The 17,197-nt window shown below is 36.6% G+C and overlaps 1 protein-coding gene across 1 annotated transcript in view; it reads left to right on the forward strand.

The window, feature by feature from the left end:
* The window catches only part of LOC110456360 (thrombospondin type-1 domain-containing protein 4-like), a 180,382-nt gene that overhangs the window by 139,104 nt on the left and 24,081 nt on the right, over positions 1 to 17,197 (forward strand). Inside the window, exons 10-11 of the mRNA XM_021507044.1 lie at positions 9 to 286; positions 12,899 to 13,028. Coding sequence (XP_021362719.1) covers positions 9 to 286; positions 12,899 to 13,028 — 408 coding nt within the window. The remainder of the gene's footprint in view (positions 1 to 8; positions 287 to 12,898; positions 13,029 to 17,197) is intronic.

A 17,197-nucleotide genomic window follows, 5' to 3' on the forward strand; every position in this document is an offset into this window, starting at 1 on the left:
GACAACAGGGATAGGTCTACATACCTCAACCCATATAATCCAGATTACCATAAAACACCAGTAACCAGTGGTCAGTTTGACCCTTTTGACCCTAGTTACCGACAGCAGTTGTCGCAGACAGTGGGTCAGCAATCTGGCAACTACCCGAGAAACGGTCAACCCTATGTTGGTGACATCATCAGCAATGAGGTTGTTCCCAAACTCTCTGCCCAGAACATTCCTGACAGTGTTAACTACTACTGGAGGATAGCTGGCTTCACTAACTGTACAGAACCCTGTGGGAGAGGTGAGTGAATTTCACTAATAATGTAGACAAGTGCTTGAAAATAGCTAGTCTGTGTGTGAAGTAAGGTAGTCTTTTCCTCATAACGTAGACTACCATTTGAGGATGAGTTCAGGTAGCAATGAATTCGGAAAGGTTCACAATAACATCTGATAAATCCTCAAGATACCGACTGCCAGAATGGCTCTCTCCGGTCATTCTTGTTGTTGCTGCAGGAGGTAGCTGACTTCACTAGCTGTACCTCACTCTGGACTAAGACATTATTAAGGGGTTTGCGGGTGTGGGAAAACATTAAATAGAAAAAGATAGAAAACGTGTTGGCTTGGTTAATTACATTTCGTTAGTTAAAAAATATTCCAACAGCTGCTGTAAATGACATCTCCAATATTATGTAGTCTGTAACGCATGACATTAAGTCATGGCTGGGTTCCTTGTGTTCTTATTGTTAATCAAACAACACTTCATAGAAATATAAGCAGAAAGAGGGTAAGTTGCCTTTTCTAAAGATGAGTTTCAAAGGTTAATCACCAAGTGATAATCACCAAGTGATTACAATAGACCTACTTAATCCTCTTCATCAGCATTCTGATATAAGGTGTCAATGAGGAGAAAGCAGTAGTTCATGTTCTGAGCCATCTGTCTCAGTTCACACTAGATCTCACCAGCCAGATTTCTATCTCCAAGTCCCTTCATCTTCCAAGTTTTTGTCTGGGTTTGGATTTCTGTGTAGGATACATATGAATTATAATAGTACATTTAGACATCATCACTTATCTGTGCCTCAAATCTGTAATGACATTAGTTAGAAGATCCTGACCATCCATCAGAAATTACGACTGCCTCCAGCATGTAAATCTGTAGACAGGGAGGGGCAAGCTTCTATCTGACTATGTCTACCAACCAAATCATCACCAGGGTGATTTGTCATGTTGCTGGGGACACATGTGACTGACTTCGTGGTCTGAAGGTCAGATTTTGACTCGAGCATGTGTTACCTGGGTAACCCCAGTTGTGGGAAGCATCACCTTTGGGGTGTATTTTTGTAAATTTTTCACCAACACAATAGACTTCCTGGTGAAAGTTTATGGCTTTCATTAGCTGTAAGGTGGGAGGCAGAGTTGTACGGTCATTTGTTAAACCATCGCAATTGTCATTTCATGTCCATCACCTGTGGGGGTCCAGATAGTACAGTACATAGACTAAAGGGACAGATTTACAGGACTAGTAGTGGGAAATAGGTACGTGCAGTGTTACCATTAAACCTAATTATATTAAATCAAATATAACAGATTAGTGGTAAACTGAGTAAATGTTCAAAGAAAAGTGTTTTTTTATGTCCACATCTATTTGATCATTGTATAAAAGTCAAGGTGAAATGTAGTGGTAGGATCCATTGACCCCACTTAATTAAGACCATATTGAATGTAATACAAGAAATATTGAATAATGTGATGTCTATAAGGCAGATCAATACTCATTACAACTAGTATGGACAATTTCATCGACCACCATGTCTAGATATTCCAAAACTAAAACAGGATGTGTATGATAAATGTCAAATATATATAATGTCTATGGGGAATATAAAGCAATAAATTGATTATGGAGAATCTTAAAGAATACCATGTGTGGCAGATATCATCCTGAGTAATACAAGGTCAATCAAGAAATTTCAAGCAATACAAAGTCAAAAGGAAAACTTAATTACACACAAATTTTTATGCCAATAAGTCAATTGAAGTAATTCAGTAACAAATCATAAATGGGGAATCTCAAACAATACTAGGGATATATCTTGCAATGAAATGTCAGTTGGAAATATCAGGCAATTCATTGTCTGTAGGATATCTTTAATTGTTCAGCAATGTTATGGGAATTCTCGTGATATACAATGTTAGTGGGAAATATCTTGGCAATAAGGAGTCAGTGGGAATAAAAAGCAAGGTGATATCTATTAGAAATCTCAAGCAATGTATATCTATTAGAAATCTAAAGCAATGTATATCTATTGGAAATCTCAAGCAATGTATATCTATGGGGGATTTTAACTCATTTCCCCCTGAAGACGCAATGAACTCTTCCAATTCAAATGTTGGAATAATTCATTATGAAATTTCAGGGGTGAATGAGTTGAGCAATACATATCTATGGGAAATCTTAAGAAATCCATATCTATAGAAAATCTTAAGTGATGCATATCTATGGGAAATCTTAAACAATGCACTGTCTGGGAAATTTCAAATGATCTAATACCAGTAAGGTAGATCTAGCAAAAAAAAGGGAATGGAAATCTCAAACAATGTCTGGGAAATCTCCAGCAGTGCAATGTATAGGAAAAATTTGAAGCAATAATTGCATTGTCTTCAGGAATCACAAGCAATACAATGATTTATATGTAAAAATATGTAAAGCTCAGAAATCACAGATTGGTGGTAACTCTGTCGTGTGCTAACATTACCCTGCTAGAGAGTCGGTAGACATGGGTAATATGTAAAATGATCATGCACATTTGTGACACATCAGAGAAACATTTAGATGCACTTTTACGTTAACTTTTTTTTAACTTTCCACTGCATGTTTAAAACATATTTCACAGTTGTCCTCAGTTTATCAGCAATAGCCAAACGTTACAATTTTAAAAACATTTTGTTGAAACATGAAAGAAGGTACTTTTTATTTTCATTGCCTATTGCCGAATAATTGGCACGCCATTTTCCAGCATAACATATTGGAATGAAAGCCTGTTATTGCAAACTGGTGCCACTTAATTGTTTTACCACTATCTCATTTAAGTCCAAAGGAAATTGAAACCAATTGAGAAACAAAAAAGACAGGAAATTTATGTAATGGAATGCCATCTGTTTCCTAAGCTTGATAAATCCCCCATATTTACTTCATAATAATGGACTTTGCTAAGGCTTTCGATAAGGTCAGTCATTCTCTCCTTAACCATAAACTAAAACATTATGGTATACGTGGAAATGTCGCAAACTGGATCGAGAGTTTCCTGACCGGTAGAACTCAGACAGTAGTAGTTGAAGGGGAGAAGTCTGATTTTGTCGATGTCCATTCCGGGGTACCCCAGGGGTCAGTTTTGGGACCCAGTTTATTTCTTTACTTATAAACGATATCCCTGTGGGTCTAAATGCTACAATCTGTTATTTGCAGACGACACTATTGCATATCTAGTTATCAAATCAAACAGTGATGCTGAAATACTTCAAAAAGATCTTGACAAACTAGTGCTCTGGGAAAATACATGGAAAATGATCTTCCTCCCAAACAAATGCAATGTGTTGTCGGTGACTAAAAACACAACTCCAATAGTCCATAATTATACTTTACATGGACACATACTGGAACATCTTAGTCAGGCCAAGTATCTGGGTGTAACACTATCATCTGACCTTAAATGGGTTCACATATAAATACTATCTGCCCAAAAGCAAATTCTACGCTAGGCTTTTTAAGACGAAATCTTAAAATTGGCTCAACATCAGCCAAAGTACAGGCATACAAATCATTAGTTCGACCATCACTTGAGTATGCCTGTACAGTATGGGACCCTCACACCCAAACAAATATTGACAAGTTGGAAATGGTCCAGCGAAGGGCAGCGCGATGTGCTCAATAAGCACAGGTACAACCATCGTACCTCCAGTGTATTAGAAATGTTGGACCACCTAAAGCTGCGCCCTCTAGCAGATAGACGTAGAGATGCTCGTCTGACCATGCTTCATAACATTGTAAACCAGAAAGTTGCTATCGTAAAATCAGACAGATTAATCCCTACAGTTAGAAAATCCCGAACAAACCACCAGTTTTCGTATAAAATTCCCCACTCAAAAACCCAGACCAGAAAGGCATCATTCTTCCCTCGAACCATACACGAGTGGAATAAACTCCCACCTGACATTATTTCGAGCCCCACAACGGAATTATTCAAATCAGCCCTCTACCGTCACTTTTAAAACGCAAATTAGCTGACCATCTCGTATCTTTTAAAAACAATCTCTTTCCATGTTTCACTCCTCGTCTGACATTTTATTTTCAAATTGTTGAAGTTGGTCAGTACCATTTAGAAGTAGAAGAGAAATACTTGCTAATACATATTCTACATTTATTGGAAAAATTAAGAAAAATTGCTTCTTTATTTACAAATTACACATTCCATTGTATTTATCGCCGTTACATTGTTAGCATAGTGTACTCACTGAAAGTCATTTGATTGCAATATCAGTTGTTATACGACCCAATCTCCCACTCCCCCAAACAAAGTGTGGGGGTTATGATAGGTTGCAATTGGCTTATACTGGAACTAGTGTGTCTGTCCAGCTGTCTGTAGACAGCATCATGTCTCGTTGATTGCTTTACCCAATACCCAACAGACATAATCACTTCACTCTGAAATTGTTTTTATCCGGTGACTTTTTGGAGTAATAAGCTTTTTTCAAAATCCTTTGCCAAATGTTGTTCTTTCTGATCATGATCCAATTATACAAAAAGTCCAGGTTAATGCTCATAATTGTTTGACAGATTTTCATGAAATTTGCCACAGATTGCTATCAATTGACATAACTATATTGTAATTTACCTTAATTGGACTGTTTTAATAGGGGATGGAGGTTTACTAGTTAGTCTGTGGCTTACAGTTCTATTTTAAAATCTGATCTGCCATTCATGTAATATAGTTTACATATTTCTTAGGATTGAGCTGTAGAAATAAAGTTGTCCTTGTCTAACCTGTGACAGTCGACTAAGTGTAGGACAGGATATGTTGATTCAGAAGGATAGTAGCACATCAATAGTACAGTTACACATCATAGTGCCATCATATTGTGGAGTAAAGTTTTCGTGATTTTGTTCTTGGAATTTGCCAACTTGAATTTTCTTTTTATCTAACACGATTTTTCGCTTATCTTACTTTGTATCAGAAAGACAACATTTTTGTCAGATTGATATTTTATGTACTTCTATCATGCCATGCTGATAGCAAAAAAAATGTAATACTTCTTCAAAATCTAAGCATTATACATAACGCTGTTTTCTACTTTCGTCTCCTCCATTGATCTTTCAAAACAAATTTGTTCTAAGTATTGTGTAGGGTTGTGATTTTATCAATGTGGAATAGTCTGACCAGGAATGGAGAGAATGGGACACCAGTACCATCATTGTGTTTATTTGGGGAGGTGATATATCTAAATTTCTGATGTCCAATATGAGCATTGACAATGAAGTGGTTATGGACACAGGGCCAAATATGTAAATTATACAGTGGGGTTAAATGAGGCACACTTGTTTACCTGTGCGTTACCTGTACTTACTTGTAATCAGGGGTCAATACTCTGTCTATGTTATGACAAGTGTTGATCGTGACGGAGACTGGCACCATTCTTGTAGATGTCATTATCGTTAAGGGGTGGATAACTGCGGTCATACACCAGAACCCTTCATGTCGGGGTCGACACACCTGCAATCACATCTGTCTGGTGAATTTTAATTCCAGTAGAAACATATTTCATGGGGAATAAGAACACCAACACGTATTAAATCGGACTGGGGTCAAAGGAGGAGGGGGATGTCGATCCCTAATGAATATAAAGCTATCTACAGTATTTAGATCTCGGAGGTCTGAAGGAGGAGGGGGATGTCGATCCCTAATAAATATAAAGCTATCGACAGTATTTAGATCTCGGAGGTCCGAAGCAATAGTCATTCAGTACCTCTTGCAACTTTATACAGAGTTGTAGCCCTTTGTTTAGTTTTTACATTGAAGTTGACAATAAATTGCTCACCATTCTTTGCTTTGTTATTTTCAATCTTGACAATTTTCCATGTTTCTGTCAGTTTAATTTACAAGAACATGTTATGTTCCAAAGGATTAATGTTTTCATTTGCATTGAAATTCTGGTGTCAATAATGAAATTATCATTCACCTTGACAGGTCCATGTGTAGGAGAGTTTATCTTTTCATATAATTCTTCAGTTGTTACATTAAGGTTCCTTGGATCACTCCTTTGTGATAAAGAGGAGTGTTGATTCTATCTCTGTTTTACACATGATGATGTTGATGCATTGAGTTGGGGTGAGAAATTTGTACAGGTGTATGTTAGGGGACACATCTTTGTTACCTGTGACAGATGTCCTCACAAATAAGGAAGAGTTATGGTCACCTGGCCCTGACATTCCTATACACACACTGACAATAATTAGGGTTAGGGTGTCGGAGGCTGTATCGGGACATTCCGCCCCTTCATCACCACCGCCTCACTGCCACCACGACTCCTTTGTGTGTCGCCCTGATGATCATACCTCTGGCTCGGATTGGACCAGTTAGGGCGGTGCTTTTGTTACCTGGGGGGTAGACCTGTTAGAGCAACACCATTGTTACCTGGGGCCAGCAGTCAAAGCTGATTACATCACAGTTAATATCCTCACCGGTCCTGTGGTACCGATGTATCAGTATTAATAGAAGTCAGCGGGTTGTTGAGCGGTAGGGTGACAATCGGGCCAAAATAATATGTCTGTATGGAGCTTGTCACATCTGAGTGCTGATTACGCTTTTATCAATAAAGGTAATGAAGCAAACGTAATGGAGGAATATTTCACAACCTTTCTTATAAAAATATCCACTGGCATTCCTGATCACTGGGCAGGGTGTAGTGCTACGACAGTTCGACTCAATTGATGTTATCTTCAATGTCAAAGGTCATTGAATATTTTTCAATCTGAAACTACCTGAAATAAAAACTTACGGAACAGTAAGACAAAATCATAATTTTCAAAATTGGGAAAGTGTTTCCAGAAATAACAAGACTACGGATGGACAAACTAATCGAAATATTTTGACTAAAGATGTTGACCTCAGTATTTCTTAGATGTGTGATAAAAATCGAAAAAAAAGCCTTATGCATGGGTAATTAATTTGCCATATAGATGAGTATTAAACATTATAGGAGACTTGAGATTAAAATCTGTCTGATGAAATGACTGAAAATGTCTGTGATATTGTGATGAAATGGATAACCCTTTACAAAATAGTAAATATTCATGAAAATCAGAAAACATTCAGGTTTATCAACAATATTTTGGCTATTGAAATTCCAATGCATTTCATTGGTATTTAATTTATTAGATTTTACATCAAACCTAAGTCTACATGGAAGTTTGTCCAAATATATAACAGTAATCTATTGAAACTACAGCCAAATAGTTCTTATTAACTGATTTTGGTTTAAACACGCACAGAAAAGCACAATGAACAATCTGCTCTAGTGTAATACAAACAGTATTTGATGGACATTTTTCAGCACAGAGTCTGGAAGATTGTAGGGGTGTAACTGTAACATGTGGTTAATGTCTAATTATAAGGTTTATGGTTAACACACACTGGTATCAAGTCATTACCACTGAACCTATAAACTACCATATTTATCAAACAGGAGCTATTTTTGTGGTGTCTGTGGTTAGATTTTATGTGTGGTTTTGAAGTTGTGGTTACATACATCTGTGAGGTTCAGTATAATTGAGTAGCGTGCAGTGTTTCAATCTCTTTTAACCTCAGATGAAATGTTCAATAAAGAATTTACTGCCGAACTGTTTATTTTGATGATGTGAAAACTACCATATCACTGACAGTTGAGACTGTTAATATGGCTGCACTTATAAGATTTAAATCTAGGAGGAAAAAGTGTAAACTGAAGTATGATAATCCTAAGGAGGTAATATTAGCATTGGTTCAAAAAAAAAATAAAGAAAATATCCCAGTGTTGGGGTCGAAGCTAATCAATTAACCATTGTTACAGTAATTTTCTCTTTGTCTTGTTTTACAGCCAAAAACAGGTGTATTCCCCTAGCCAGAAAAATGTATAATTTCCCCCAAATCAAAAAAGAATAATGAAGATTTTCCCCATATAACAGGAAAAATAATTTCCTAATTTTGCAGGCACAGGCATTAGGGAACAATGTTCACATGCCTAAACTCACTAATTAAGCAGTTATAAGGAAATGACTTGCAAACATGTAAATCAGGCTTACAGTTCCTATACCATTTTAATGCTTGAATTCAAACAATTTAAGGTAGCGTTAACATCTGTTGATATTTCTTACAGATTTTCACTTGGAGTATGTCCATTCACTCTCGTGATGAATAGTGGCATCTTTCACATATAGTCTCTACTGTAACAATAATGATAAAAATATGCAGGAAAGTTTTAAGTTTGAGATGAACTAAAGCAGCTCAGCGTGTTGGTGATATTTGGACAAAGTAACTTTATTAAAGTTATACAGCTCGAGCTCCTGGTGCTGGTTTTGGATGTGTCAAAAGTTTCCCTCACTGTTACTGAACCTGCTATAACTTTTTCCTTGCTGTAACTAAAGCTGCTGAACTTTTCCTTACTATCACCAGACCAGCTGTACCTTTTTCTTGTTTTTAACAAACCTTCTGTATATTTCCTCTCACTATCACCAAACCTGCTGTAACTTTCCTCTCACTATCACCAACCCTGCTTAACTTTTCCCAATACTTTCACCCAACCTGCTGTAACTTTTCCCTTACTATCATCAAACATGCTGTAACTTTTTCCTTACTATCATCAAACCTGCTGTAACTTTCCCCTTACTATCATCAAACCTGCTGTAACTTTCCCCTTACTATCACCCAACCTGCTGTAACTTTCCCCTCACTACCACCCAACCTGCTGTAACTTTTCCCTTACTATTGTTAAATCTGCTTCATATTTTCTTTCACTATCATAAAACCTACTGTAACTTTTCCCATACTTAAAAAGAAATCACCAAACCTACTGGCACTTTTCCCATACTTAAAAAGAAATCACCAGACCTGCTGTAACCTTTCCCTCAATATCGCTATATCAAATGCTGTATATTATTATCATTATTATAATTGTTTTTATAGTGTTCTTGCTTTAGTTGAGGTGTCCAGTGGCTAACAAGATTGCGTTGGATGTCAGGGAATATGTCACACTTACTGGTATCAGGTTGTTTTTATCACTCCCCTAACAAAGCAAGTGCAATATAATTTAATGGCCGACTTAATTCTCCAATATTGGCGAAAAACATCAGCACAGTACGCCAAGTCATTGAATCTGACATTAATATAAAAGTAGTGTTTTTCTAAATAGGATTACCTCACCGAGGTTAATTTGCTGTTTTGTCAGAGTGACATTTTTTTTACGGTAATATCATCACATATATAATAATGGCAATACGACACAAGACTTCTAGAAAACTTTATAAAAGTACACAGTACCTTCCATATCTTTATTTTGAAAAAATCAAAATGCAAATTGGTGTATCATTTCTGTCCCTTATTCAGTTACAGCAGATTGTTATGGCAGGAAATTATTTTTCAGTAGAATTTGACAAATTGGGACATTTGGAGGATGACCTTTACTTATATGCATGAGTGATTTGCTGGTCTCTCCATGATGTAGGTATATCTATATATCAGCTACATAAAGATCGCGATCAGCCACGCACCACCCCACAAAACTTGCCATATCGCTGTTTTATTGGTGCCCTTTCGTCATCCTGCTGGGTTGTGGGGCATCAGGTATTTGAATTGTCATCCTGTTGTGTAGTCCAGTGTCCATTAAAGGGACCATCCTTAAAAATTCAGTAATCTTAACAATACATCCATATATTTATATATATGAAAACAAGTCGCCAACAGAAATAAGACACTTTGTTGTATAAAACTTCATTCTCATTTTTCTATAACTATGGACTACCATATCTATATCATGTTACAAGAGTAACAATTTGAATGTATATATAGAGTTACAAAAAAATGATATTCTAATTTTACTGTCTTAAACTTAATTGTTGTGTCACCTGTAAAATATAGATGATATACCAGGATCATTCTGACATCTGCACAAAATGTTTGTACAATAGCCATTGAAGGATTGCTTTTATTTTAATGAAACATATTCTACCAATGCCTACTGTGTCAATCAATCGCTTAGTTTGGATTTGACCTAAATCTGAAAATCAATATGGCCGTCTGCCACCATCTTGGTTTTCATGAAATGTCACATGGTTTGTGTATGATTACTCTTGAAAAGATACTTTGATTTTTATGAAATTTTACACATTCATCAAGCTGCTACTACCTGCACAAGTTTGTTTAAACCAAATATGAAAATTACCTGGCTGCCAGTGACCATGATGGCTTTCGTAAATAAATCTTTGCCAGATTACGTGATATCGGATGAGTTGTTCACTTGTTAATGTCTGCTATGTTTGCAGCATTAAAAATGTCATTTTTTGCACTTATTACAATCAGTGAAACAGTCGTAAAATATCAATTTTAATCATAACAAATTACTACTGGACAAGTGACACAAGGTCTGTTATAAGCTGAACCAGACTAGCCATAACTTAAATAAATATATACTTAAAGAATGACCTGAGGTATGACGGCTATCCTTAGGCATTGTTCCCAGATCATATCAGTTCCCATTTAGATGTACTTAGATGCAGATCTAAACTTATGCTAATTTTTGTCAACCTGTTGAAACATGTGTATGCCGTTGCTGCTCAATTGCACCGGTAATATAGGCTGTTGAGTTGGATAGACAAGAAGTTCCATCTTTGTAGAGTGCACTGTCTGTTTTTGAAACATTGCTCACTTCGATGCCAAATTTTGATATGAAGTTGAGAAAGATCAACATAATGAGGCCTTCCAAAGGTCAGTGACCTATCTGTGACCTATCTGTGACCTATCTGTGATCTATCTGTGACCTATCTGTGATCTATCTGTGATCTATCTGTGACCTATCTGTGATCTATCTGTGACCTTTCTGTGACCTATCAGTGACCTATCTGTGCTGATGATTTTAATCCGTCTCTTAAATTATTTCTGATGTTACAGAGTGATCGATGTTATTGCCGGAATATTTGGTGTCTTGTCAGTCAACTTTAATGAGACTTGCTCTTTCCTCTTTTATCAAATAGAACTTTTATCAACTTAGATATCTCTATCACTAAACTGTTCCATTATGCTGTATTGACCGTCTTTGATCATCCAGCTTGCAGACTGTCTGGTTATCCTGTCATTAAGATATATGTGAATCATTTGACCACGTGATGTTCATTCAACTAATTTTGCTCTTTTAAAATTAGTTGAATGATCGCCTGATTTTTTTAATGCACCCTTTCTACAGACATAAGAAACTAGAATTTTAATTGGTTCAGTGATAAACAATTTCAGGAGCTGCAGATGATAGGTTTATGTAATGGGGAAGTTATTTCAGTGCAAAGTCTGCCTTGTACGTGGCACTCTGCATAATGCATCCCTTCTTACTCCTTCGTTCTAGATAAAATGTTGACATATCTTAAACTATTGTTGTAAAAATCACAAAATAAATGCCAAAATTGTTTACCCTCTGAAAGATAAATGACTAGCTTCTGATATTGAACAGAAATAAAGTCAGGATATTTAAGGAAAGTATGAATGGGGGCGGATAATGGATTTACAGGGCAACACACAAACTCCAGGAGTCCTGCCCAGTTATCATGAGACCTGAGAAACTCGGCAAAATGATCTAATGCTTGGAATAATAACCAAATTTAAATTGTTTAGCAGGCCTAGGGGCTGGGCTGCCTACATTGCTGATGTGTATCTATTGAAGACGTAGTTATTGGGTGATGTGGCCGACTTCTGGCTCCAGTATACCACTTACGTGTTTAAAAGAAGCTTGTTATGTATAAATGAAATGAAAGTGAAAATTACAGATAATGTTTTTAATACCTGTCAGGTTACATAAAAATGTAGGTCACTGAGTTGTTGATTCAAAGATTTCTTAGGTTAAACAAATCCAAATTACACATTTTCCCATCAAACAGTATATATTTGTATATTCCTGCAGCTACATTGGCTTTTATTGTATCAAGTTATCTCCCCTACTGACAAGAATATGGACACTTTTTTTTTACCAGGAAAAGATAACTCTGAATTTGTCAATGTAATTATTGCCATGATGTCAAATCAACAATAGATTGATGTTTGAGGATGTCTCTTATAACAACACAGGGCTACTGCCAATATAAACAGATAAATATGTAGGCAAAACAATGATGTAATGTTGACAGGTAATGTAGACTGGGTCGAGAACCAATATTTGCAGTGACGGCAGTGTCACTACCTAGACTTGACTATTTCATTCAGTGCTCAGCTGTTAAGGGTAAATATTCAATGTTGTCAAACAGATCAGCAGCATGCAATTCCATGTCTACATCAAATGTTTCAATGAAATTATCCTAGATCATATTAGGTAATAAATACACATTATTGTTTTTAGGAAACACATCAAATCTCTGAATTAAGATACCTATTAATTAATTAATGGATGGAATTTAAGATTAATAATAACAGTTGCTGCTGGTCTCAAGTCTTCATTTCAAATCAATTATGACTTGAATTTATATTAAATAAAGTTAAAATTTTGTTTGTAATTCATTTCTTTGAAATGTTTGTTTCAGTTCATTCAGAAGTATATATTTATTTGTGGGTACAATGATACACGTGTTTGTTTACTGCCAAATGATGTTATCAAGATGTTTTATATGACATTGCTTTTGTTTTTCCAGGAAATCAACAGACCAAGGTGGTGTGTATGAAGAGAAACACCAATGTCATTGTGACGATAGACAACTGTGACCCCAACCTTCGTCCTGCCACCCAAACCATCGCATGTAACATGAACATTTGTCCACCAGCGTAAGTTCCCTGTTGTTATCAAAATATTACTAATTAACAAAGTAATCTGGTGAAAAACATTTAGAAGCAAGCAATGAAGCATTTTCTAAAGAACATGAACAATAGTTGAGCTCTACAAGAACAAAAACCGACTACAGAACGGTCATTTATTTGTCATTTTTAGGTCACCAGAGACAAAGTCTCAAGTGACCTATTGCAATCGCCTTTTGTCCGTCGTCGTCCATTGTGCGTCCATAAACAATTTACATTTTCGACTTCTTCTCCAAAACCCCTCAACCAATTTCAATGAAATTCTGCACAAAGCTTCCATGGCCAAAGGTCAACAAAAAGAGTTGCCGGTTTGGTCCCCAGCCCCCAGGGGCCTGAGGGGCGGGGCCAAAAAGGGTCAAATTTATGGAGATGTCAGATCTTTATTTGGTTATAAGCATATATATGTCTCCTAACTTTGCAAACTTTAGTGTTAACTAATTAACTAAAATTTCAAAAATCTTCTTCTCAAGACCCAGATATGGTAGAATCAAATACTCTTCATAGATGGAAGGGTCTTAAGGTGCTTTACCAAAATTGTGAATTTCTTGACCCTGGGGTCTCACGTTTCCCCCTGGGGAGGGTGTAAACTTTACTATAGTTTATATTGGGAAATCACATTTTGGACCAACATTTGTTTAATTGCCATTGGAGGTAATTCAATTTGACTTAGCATTATCAGTATTGGGTAGCAGTTTGATGGTATGCACATATGAGCCCTGACTGACCCCCCGGGGCTGATGGGAGGGGGCTAAAAAGGGTCGAATTGACTGGAATTTCAAAAATCTTCTTCTATAATGGCAAATGATACTTTGAATATTACATGTTAATAACTTGATTGGAATTATAACCCGAGTTAACAGTTTGATACTTTGAAAATTTTGAGCCAGCCCTACCCCCAAGGGCTATAGGGTGGGGCTCAAAGGAGTCAGTGTGCTAAAATTTCTTCATTTTCCTTGTTTAGAATCAGAGGTGCTAGTTTCAAATGCTTTTTAGTCTTAAATCTGTATGCTAGATATTGAATAAGGTGGGGTGGGTTTTTTTTGTCACTGAATAATATTTCTGTTCGTGTTAAATCAATTCTCTGAATAAATATATCATGTGATGGTTAAGGCCCATGGGCCTCTTGTTAAGAGCCATTTTCTACTCACTCAAATCAGGTCCCTTGGAGCTTTTGTTGTGTTATGTATGTGGCCAGGGTCATTTGTCATTTGACAGATACTACTGCTGTGTGCATTTTGTCATGTGACAGGTGCATGTACCAGGTCCTATGGCCTTTTTGTCATATAGCTGCATTATACAGGCTCCTTGGACCTTTTTTTCATGTTATTGTGTTATACAGGCTCCTTGGGCCTTTTTGTCTTGTAATTGCATTATACAAGCTCTTTGGGCCTTTTGTCATGTGACAAATACAGTATCCAAGGAATATTTCCTCGGTGATCAAAACCTGCTTCTTTGTCCTTTTATTAGGCAACAGTTTCAAAAGGAACATAACACAGGTTTCTTGGACTTAAGTATTTGTAAAGTGTATGATACAAGTAGGAATATTACTTAATGTTGAAGGGTATATGTTTAAATAACATATTGACTCTTTTGACCTTGATATTGATTGAGTCTGACATTAATTTGAGCAAAATTGATATCCCATTGCCCTAGCTAGCCAAATATCACAACTCTGTGGAACTGTGTTATTGAGGAGTCATATTAGTATTTTTTCACATATGACATTGACAGTGGATCAAGATCTTTTGTTTGAATAAACTTGATAGACATCCAACCAGTCATTTCTTTACATTATCTTCAGGTTGGTACGTATGGATTGTGAAAAGATTCATGAACCACAACCTTAAAGTGTTTATATGTGACGTTTCAATGGTACCTATATCTAATAGCCCCCTCATCTCGATTCAAAACTGGCCCACTGCGGCGTATCCAGATGGCTTCCTTTATATACCACTTGAACAGATTGCTCTCTCTGTCCAATACTTTGGTGTTATCCCAGGCAATCACATGATTTTGCTGTGTGGCATGGTCTGTGATTGCCAATTTATTGATCTTGGACTCTGACTGCTTTCTTTCTTATGGGGTGAATTTCTTTCCCTATACACAGGTTTCCGTTTCCCTAGCGATGTACGTGACTCTGCTCCTTTATTTCGTCCTGTTTTTCTGTGACAATTGTGCTTTATGAATCTTTTCACAATCCACCAGTCAATATAGAAGATCAATAGCTGTCATACTTGGTAGAATACTCTGAAGTTTTGATTTAACAAAGACAAAGTTGACTTCCTCTCCAGCTTTCTGCTTAATAAGCATTTATGATGACTGTCTCATGGTTTGGAAGAAAAAAACATTTAAATCTTTCACATATTTGACCCCTATGCACATTTAATAGTTTTCTACCCTGACAATTTACAAACCTATAAATCTATACCTCACGGCATTGAAGAAGTTTTTTAAGAAAAAAGGGTATATTAACTTATATCAAATATGATATGTTTTTATAGGTTACCAACAGCTAACTGTTAAGCTAGTCAGCATATTCTCTCGTGAATACTTTTAGAGGTTAGATTGGGTTTCCACATCCTCATTTATCTCTTGAACATCGAATGTCTATTGGTGCTCAATTTGTCATGCTGATCGTCTGTGGCATTCTGTGGGGGTCGTTGTACCTAGTATACAATTTCTGGTCGCCCCAATTACACCTGATATATTGCTCGTAACAAACTAACTACACCTGTCTGGTCAGTCGTTGTTAGCACTGGAGATAATGACAGGTGTTAACGAACATCTACAAGGGTAGGAAGAGTCAGATTACCGGTCAATTACTACTCCTTAGGGACCCACTCCGAGACAGTTAGTTAAGGTCAGTGATAATTATAGGTGTTAACAGGTATCAACCTAGTTATAGAGAGTCAGGTTACCAAAATATTTATTGCTACTGATAAATGGTTAGTCTTTCTACACATTTAAGTCTAAGGTGAAAATCACAGGTGATAATTACAGGTGTGTCAGGTAACTGTTGGGCAGGGGTGGACACACCACTCTGACCACAAGTCTCCATAACAGTGTTGTAGACCACATTACCTCTTACATTGGTCTCTTTACGAAAAAGCAATATGGATTGTCCTCTTCTCAGATAAAAAATGTGATACAACATTTCAAGCCAAGTATTTATAGGAATACATACCGGTAAATGATATATTTGACTTGTCTGTGAGGCAAAACTATTACGTATTTTATGGAGATGTCAGATCTTTATTTGGTTATAAGAATATATATGTCTCTTAACTTTGCAAACTATTGTGTTAGGTGTAAGAATATATTATATCCCCTGAATTTCATTTAATTACCATGATCTTACAATTCAGATTGATCTGAACCCCGTTGTATTTATGGGTATAACCAGTTCTACCAATAGGTTTGCACTCGGTCCAGCAGTCTGTAAGGGCTCTTCTTGAATTGATCTGAGACACTATCTCATATACTAAGGGGTTAAAACTTTTGAGAGGTCATCACTTATACTCACCTTAGAGATCATCACTTATACTCACCTGAGGGGTCATCACTTATAGTACCTTGAGAGGTCAACACTTTATGAGACCTACCTAAGAGGGTGACCTGAGAGATCAACACTTATAAAGACCTGAGAGGTTACATTTATTCTTGTCTGAGAGGTCAACACTTATTGTGATCTGAGAGGTTAACACTTATTGTGACATGAGAGGTCAACACTTACATTGTATAGTGACCTGAGAGGTTACACTTATTGGGATCTGATAGGTCAATACTTATTGTGACTGGAGAGATTAACACATGTACTCACCTGAGAGGTCAGCACCTATAGTGACCTGAGAGGTCAACACTTATAGTGACCTGAGAGGTCAACACTTATTGTGATCTGAGAGGTCAACACTTATTGTGATCTGAGAGGTCAACACTTACATTGTATAGTGACCTGAAAGGTTACACTTATTCTTGTCTGAGAGGTCAACACTAATAGTGACCTGAGAGGTCAACATTTATAAAAACCTGAGAGTTTATACTTATTCTTGTCTGAGAGGTCAACACCTATGGTGACCTGAGAGGTCAACACTTATAAAGACCTGAGAGGTTACATTTATTCTTGTCTGAGAGGTCAACAC

The sequence above is a fragment of the Mizuhopecten yessoensis genome, unplaced genomic scaffold, assembly GCF_002113885.1.
Source record: "Mizuhopecten yessoensis strain PY_sf001 unplaced genomic scaffold, ASM211388v2 scaffold8713, whole genome shotgun sequence".
Taxonomy (NCBI): Eukaryota; Metazoa; Mollusca; class Bivalvia; order Pectinida; family Pectinidae; genus Mizuhopecten; species Mizuhopecten yessoensis.